The sequence below is a fragment of the Coffea arabica genome, chromosome 1e (genome assembly GCF_036785885.1).
Source record: "Coffea arabica cultivar ET-39 chromosome 1e, Coffea Arabica ET-39 HiFi, whole genome shotgun sequence".
Classification (NCBI taxonomy): domain Eukaryota; kingdom Viridiplantae; phylum Streptophyta; class Magnoliopsida; order Gentianales; family Rubiaceae; genus Coffea; species Coffea arabica.
The window spans coordinates 5,010,140-5,017,347 of NC_092311.1; the positions used below are offsets into that span (position 1 = coordinate 5,010,140).

Sequence of the window (7,208 nt, forward strand, 5' to 3'; positions counted from 1 at the left end):
AAAAAAAAATTATTGGGGTAAATATGTTGGTTCAATATTTGTCTTATAGCATACTCCACACTATCTAACACAGCATGAAGAATTGTCAATACAACATCACAACGTTATAGCCCAAATGAGTTCTTTTGGTGTCTTTCAAGATAAACCAAATTTCCTTTTTTTCCCCTCTGTTTTGCTAAATTTTAAACTGACATCTTATAAAGAAGCTCCATGCTTCATTTTAATTTGCACTTATTTTGACAAAATCAAGGGATTTCTTTCCATCATGAGCATGTCCAAAAAAGTTGCTCATGTACTCCTGAAATTCTACTTCTCGGTAGATTGCTCCCCCATCAAGCTCTGCCAGATGACGCAGCGGACCTATCTTCGCCGTTGGCCTTGGAATAGCGAAAAATGGTACAGAAACTCGAGATTGTTTGCTCGTCGTACGGACCCTATGCTCAGCACTTTTGTACCTTCCATTGCTCAGGATCTAGGATGCAGAATAAAAATTGTTATAGTTCGAAAGTCATGATCAAATACTAGTATAACCTTAGTAATTCTAGCAAATGATGAATTATATTTGTTTCAATTCTAGAAAGCAATTGTTGTTATGAAGCTTACTGACAAACCAAAAAAATCTCAAAACTCAGATAATCAATCTTTGAAAAGCCATTCAATTGGGAAAATTTGTACACTGGATCAAGTTTCATGTCAGCAAATTACAACCAATTCAGAATTCTTACATACATAGCAATGGATTAGTATTTAGTTAAACTAGGCAAGAAGCTGCTATCTATAATTACCGTAAACAGACTGACGAATTATGAAAATTTAACTTAGCTCAAAATAGCTATGAATATGGTTATTAAGCACTGGCTAACCTGTAAGGAGTCCCCAACATTAATAACTAGAGCGCCAGGAATTGGTGGAATCTCTATCCACTCTTCTTTTCTGCCATCAAGTTTACTTTCTTCCAGCTTTACGTATAAACCTCCAATACCATCTTGCAAAAGCACAGTTAATGTGCCCATATCAGAGTGGCGTCCCACACCAACTGTGAGTTCTGGATTTGGGCAAATGGGGTAGAAATTCATGTTGACCATCTTCATGCCAATTAGGGATTCGAGTATTGAGTCATCAAGGGTTACTCCAAGATTTCCAATTAACACTGTCAGCAGCCTTCTTACCATTTCAATTGATGATTTCAGGTAATCAAATGCCTCTTCCCTGAGAAAATAATACGAACATGGAAATATTGGTACTGAAGTTTAAACATTAAACTTCTTCATGAATCTAGCGGCTAAAATCTAGCTACTCTGAGAGTATAGACTTGAAATTTACCAATGTGTTCACCGTAATGAAATCTGATGCACAGCATAAAAAACTTAAGTTCAAATAAGATGTGTTGGAAGAATTTATAGCTAAGCAATCGAGGTAATCAAGAAAGCTTACTTGCATTCTTTAGGCCAATGCTGTTGTGCATCACCATCATTGGTATAAACCATGCTAACAAAATCTTTCCATTCCAGAGCCTTCTCTTGCTCTGGAGCAAAGCTTGTACCATACTTCACAAAGGGACTAGGACTAACACCCTTCAGATAAACGGCTTTTGCATCTGCTGGTAGAGCAAAAAACCGGTGTGCAGCATCTTTTAGGGACTCCAAGAACTCCAAAGACATGCCATGGTTGATTACCTGAAAGAAACCTAGTGTCTCAGCAGCTTTAACAATGGCCTCCACAACTTGATCATGATCAGGACCATCAAGCTTTGACAAATCAATTGGGACTGATGAGAAGCCATCTTTTGAGCTTTCAACAACTTTCTCCATTCGCTCATGTGGTGGTTGGATATATCTTTGTGGTACTTGTGAAATTCCTGAATCCACCAGACCTTTGACACCATTGCCATCTCTCACAACAAAATCAATCAAAGCGTTGGCATCATCAAAACTCGGTGCCATTTTCTTGGATGTGTTCTTGTCAATTCTTGTGGAACTGGTGCAAAGAATCAGATTAGTACTACGAAAGGATGTCCCAGGTGATCACAATGGCTATGGAATTTATTTTAGCTAAATGTGAAAAACTTCAAAAGAATTTCAAAGTCAATACTTTTATTCTTAACCAAATATTCAAGATTTTTGGTGCATATCTTGTTCATAAATGGGTAGAGACTGCAAATCTCTACACAAACAAAAAAAAAAGGCAAATCTCTAAATTAGAAAAGTATTTTCGACAGTTCAAAGCCTACATAATTTTTGTTTCAGGCGATCGAGATGGTGTCATAAAATCGTACACATGAAAACGCGAATTATTCTAACCAAACTTAGTAAAAGTTCACAGGCTGATTCCGGACGCATCTAATATCATCCGAATAAAATCCATGAGGAATCTGCTATTAGACCAATAATACTTTTCAGATTAAAAATTAGATTTTACTTACCATCAACCTATCACTGCATAGATAAAAAGTTAAAGGTTTCGAAATCAAGATCATGGAGCAATTAGTGATATTGATTTAATAAATCAAAGCTTAAAAAGCCCAAGACTTAAGCTGAAGAAAAGGTTGGATAATTACCTGAATGATGTGAAACGTTCTGGTTTGTTCTTTGCTCGAGAAAACTTGGGATGGTCGGGTTTTAATTTGAGTACTTCCTAAATAGGTCTTGTCAATTTGCTTCAACAGTCGAAGGCTACAGTTTTGGCGGTTAAAATGTGTGATGCCCCGGAATTTTTGCCTTCAAAAAAAAAAATCACCTATTTCTTTGGTTGTTATCCCCAAAATACTCTATTTTGACTAGATGATGCTTTAATTGTACGATATCGTAGTTATCCACATAATAGTGTTTTGACTAGATGATGCTTTAATTGTACGGTAGTGGTGGAGATTAAATAGGACTGGTTATGCTAGAAGTAGAAGGGAAATTGTAGCAGTTATATTACAAGTCATGGAGATTAAATAGGAGAAAAATTTGGGAGTTTGAACATAAAACTAACTTCTCATAACATTTAAGTCTTATCACTTTTCACCTTTCATGTCAGAAAGGAAAAAAATAAATAAATACTTCCAAGGATAAAGTTCCAGGTGAGGAGAAAGATTGGGCAAAAGGACCACAAGAATTTGACTCCTCTGGACAATGGATATGTGAGGCTATAAACTTTTCTTCTAAATTTTCATGTGTTTTGTTTACTACCCAAAGATTTTCATGCTTAGGAGCCCAAAAACATTTCTGGAATTAAAGTAAAACTTTGATCAATTTTGATAGGTTTAGTTGCTGAAATTATATAATTCGTAAGCTATCCAGTTCTCTCCGTACTGAATATTAGTATTGGTACTGATGAACTCATTGAAATTTAACGTTACTATAATTACTATCAGTACGTAAGTGGAACAAGGATATCATTGCAAACTATGAAGGTGTGAAGATGAATTGTTCATGCCTCTACCCATGTTGCCATTTATGCAACTATTACTATTATTTATGGTTTTCCACCATTGAACTCCTGAAACTTTTTCATACAATGCACGTAACCGTTAGGTAAGTGACGATGATGGCTCCACCATCATTGTTAGAGTTGGAGTTTTGCTGATCGGAGAAGTCCAGTTCTTCTTCATCCTTAACATCTTCAGCGGAGATAGCTTGGTAGTACTCGGGCAACTCATCCGTATTGGTGTTGGAGTCGCTCCCACTGCGTTATCCGTGAATTTTCAAATCAATAGGAACAAATCATTGGTGCAATAGAAATCTTATGAAGAAAATGTAAATTTCTATATATATATATATATATATATATATATATATATATATATATATATATATATATATATAAAGCAAATTTTATATGCACTAACAGTATATACACTATTATCATTTGATTTATGACATATGTGCAAAAATTGAATTTCAAATTCAAATTTTGCATAATTGTTATTCATCTAACGCTACACTGTCAGTATAGGAAAGATTAATTTATATATATATATATATATATATATATAGACAAGTTTATGTTCCGACAACCATTGACAAGAATAAAAATGGAGATGGTGAGTTTGGAGCTACTGGAAACACGTAAGTACGTAATGCTCCAATGGTAAGTACGTAAAAATTGTGTCCTCAGAGCAGCCAATGGATGGGTAGTGGGGAAAATGGTTCAAGCTGCAGTTGTAGATGTGGCATAGACCGTTCCACATCGGTCTCGACATATCAATCGCAATTTCAACGAAATGCAAATTTTTAAAATATTTAATATTCTAAAAATTGTAAAAATATATGATAAATAAAAATAATAAAAAGGGAAAATCGCCAATTTAGTCCCTAAACTTTTTTTTTCTGTCAATTTAGTCCCAATACATTATTTATAGCCAATTCAATCCTTAAACTTATATTTCAGTTCCAATCAAGGAGTTTAGCGGCGGCGCCACCACATAATTTCCATCGGCTTCCCAATCGAGCAACCATAAAGGGTATTTTAGGGACTTCCATTGCGGAGCCTTAACCAAAATTAAAAAAAAAAGGTGCAATCTTGCCGTTTCAATTGGTAATGGTGGTTACTCCACCAATCTCCTGCCGGACGGGTTACTCCATTATATCCTTCGTAAACCCCATTATCCGATTTTAAATTGACATCGTCACTGCTACAGCCATAGCTATTTCTCCGATGATTCTGATTCCGGATGGTCACGGTCGGCGTTGTGGTAGTGACTCCATTGGCAGAGCCATAGCTGTTCCGCCGGAGAAGAAGATGGTTCGGATCGGATCTAGGATCAGAATAATCGAATGGTCGAATATCCTTAGCCCTTGATTTGATGGATTGGGACTTGAAAGCTGAATCGTGGCAGGAGTCAGGAAGAAAGATTCGAAGGGCAAGAGAGGTCAAGGGGTCGATGTGGATGTCCTTGGTGGCAACTCTGTCGGTGAATGAAGGATTGGCGGCAGCAAAGAGGTGAATGATATAAATCAGTGTCATTGATGGCAAGTAACTCAGCTTTCTTACAGCCACAATTGTATCCATATCTAATTGCAACTGCTCCGACATACAAACCAATCCCAAAAATAGATTTTTCCATCTCCAAGGTCTCCCGGCGCATCCAAATGAAGAATCTTTCCTCCTAGCCACAGCCTCACCAGTCCTTCTGCCCTGCCAAGCTCATTGCCAGTTTTCAAGGCTTTAGCAGTTATTTTGAAAAAGGGTCCTAAACTTTGGAGGTAGAGGTCCAGATTTTGCCTTTTTGATGCTTCAATGATGTCAGCCATGGTTGGAAAGCTGCGTCAGCAGTAGGGGCGGTGTTTACCCCATCAAGAAAATTGTCTTCTCTCTCAGTTTTGAGGAGGGAAGCTGAACAGAATTTGGAGGAAACTGCTGCATTAGGAGATGAAGCGAATAAAGAAATGGAGTGGGTTCTCAAGGTGGGTGCTTCCAGATGAGGAATATAAGTCGGAAAATTCTTCATAGCTTGTGTTAAAACCATAGCTGCCAAAAAAGGAAAACGAGAGCCAAAAGGATGTCGTGTCACCCGTCCGGCGGGAGATTGGTGGAGTAACCACCATTACCCACTGAAACGGCAAGATTGCACCTTTTTTTTTAATTTTGGTTAAGGCTCCACAATGGAAGTCCCTAAAATACCCCTTATGGGTTGCTCAATTGGGAAGTCGATGGAAATTATGCGGTGGCGCCGCCGCTAAACTCCTTGATTGGAATTGAAATATAAGTTTAAGGATTAAATTGGCTATAAATAATATATTGGGACTAAATCGACAGAAATAAAAAATTTATGGACTAAATTGGAGATTTTTCCTAATAAAAATTAGCAAAAATAATAAAAATTCAAGTTGATTCGGGACGATCTGACTGTTTCTATCCGTCTCGAAAATATCTCGATTGAATTCTCGGTGATCCATTATTTCGAAGTTATCTCATCCTAATATCAAAGCAGAAAGCCCCATTTTGGTAATGACTCAGTCAAGTCATGTCGATTTCGGCTGAGTCTTTGAACCATGGGAAACAGGGAATCTAGGGAGGCTGCAGCAGCTCCTGGAAGCGGCGCAAATGGCAGCTTCTGGTTTCTAGGCGGCTACTGCAGTGGCTCAATATTACCTATCATTACATTCAATTCCGGATGACAGTAGCACGCCCAATTCCAGGCCCCCACCTGTTTGTAGAAAAGCCAGGTTCGTTATCCTTTTATTGTACCTTGAGATCAAATGATTCAGAAAATCCAAAACACAAGGTTTTAGTGAAATATCTTCCAAAGAAATATCCTTCAATTACTCACATATTAAATCGCAAGAACCATCATCTCAACAAGCGCTTTGATCTAACTGATCCATAATTCCATTATCAAAATAAAGAAAACCACCACAAAATTTAATCATAATGTATCATAATACAATTTTGATCTAAACATACATGTATATAAAATTCCCTTTTAACATATTTTTTCATATAACTACTTGAAAACCTCAAACCACACCATCTTCATTAACTCATCTTTATATTTTCACATTTCCAACCATCACAAAATTTAGGGAAAATCATTCAAAACGTCCCTCACATTTTGTAGAATGACTTTTTTCGTCCCTCACTTTTAAAAGTGTAATTTTATGTCCTTTACATATTCACATCGGTCATATTTAGTCCCTAACTAGGTTTCCGATCATTTTTTTGCCGGAATCTATCACGTGCAAGGCACGTGATCATTTTTTAAGGGTAAATTTGTCAAATTATATTTTACATAATCTGATCTATAGTCCTCCACATTTTATAAAACAAATTTTTTCGTCCCTCACATTTTATAAAATGATTTTTTTCATCCCTCACATTTCACAAAATGAATTTCTCCATCCCTCACATTTCAAAAAATGAATTTTTCATTTCTCATTAAGTATGTGTGTGAATACATTTTTTTTAAACACATGTATATGTCTATTTGATTTTGCTTAATAATAATAGCATAAACACATGTACGTGATTAGGCCCAACTTGTGGGCTATCTTCTCTTTTTGTATGATTATGACTAATATTTACTAATAGAACCTTAATTTGCATATTCTTATTGTATGTTGACCAAAAATAGCTTTATTGACCAACTTAACAATGAATGCAAGATTTTTTACTAGCTAATACCGGATGAAATCAAATGATCACATATAATATATGGTATTCGTATTGTTAAGTGAAATCAAATAGACACATACATATATTTATGCTATTCGTATTATTAAGTA

At 36.2% G+C, this 7,208-nt stretch overlaps 1 protein-coding gene across 1 annotated transcript; it reads right to left on the bottom strand.

The window, feature by feature from the left end:
* Nucleotides 1-26: 26 nt before the first annotated feature.
* Nucleotides 27-2,853, bottom strand: LOC113698487 (scopoletin 8-hydroxylase-like). Its single transcript, XM_027218323.2, has 4 exons — nt 2,558-2,853; nt 1,435-1,977; nt 864-1,209; nt 27-472 (listed from the first exon to the last, which is right to left on the bottom strand). Exons 2-4 carry the CDS (start codon nt 1,941-1,943, stop codon nt 221-223), a joined length of 1,107 nt encoding a protein of 368 aa, XP_027074124.1. The 5' UTR covers nt 1,944-1,977; nt 2,558-2,853; the 3' UTR covers nt 27-220.
* Between the last annotated feature and the right edge of the window lie 4,355 nt (nt 2,854-7,208).

Coding starts and splice junctions, on each gene's coding strand:
- LOC113698487 (XM_027218323.2), bottom strand. CDS start 1,943: ATGGCACCGAGTTTTGATGATGCCAACGCTTTGATTGATTTTGTTGTG. Junction 1,210..1,434: donor CATTGGCCTAAAGAATGCAA/GTAAGCTTTCTT, acceptor TTATTTTCTCAG/GGAAGAGGCATTTGATTACC. Junction 473..863: donor ATGTTGGGGACTCCTTACAG/GTTAGCCAGTGC, acceptor TCTGCATCCTAG/ATCCTGAGCAATGGAAGGTA.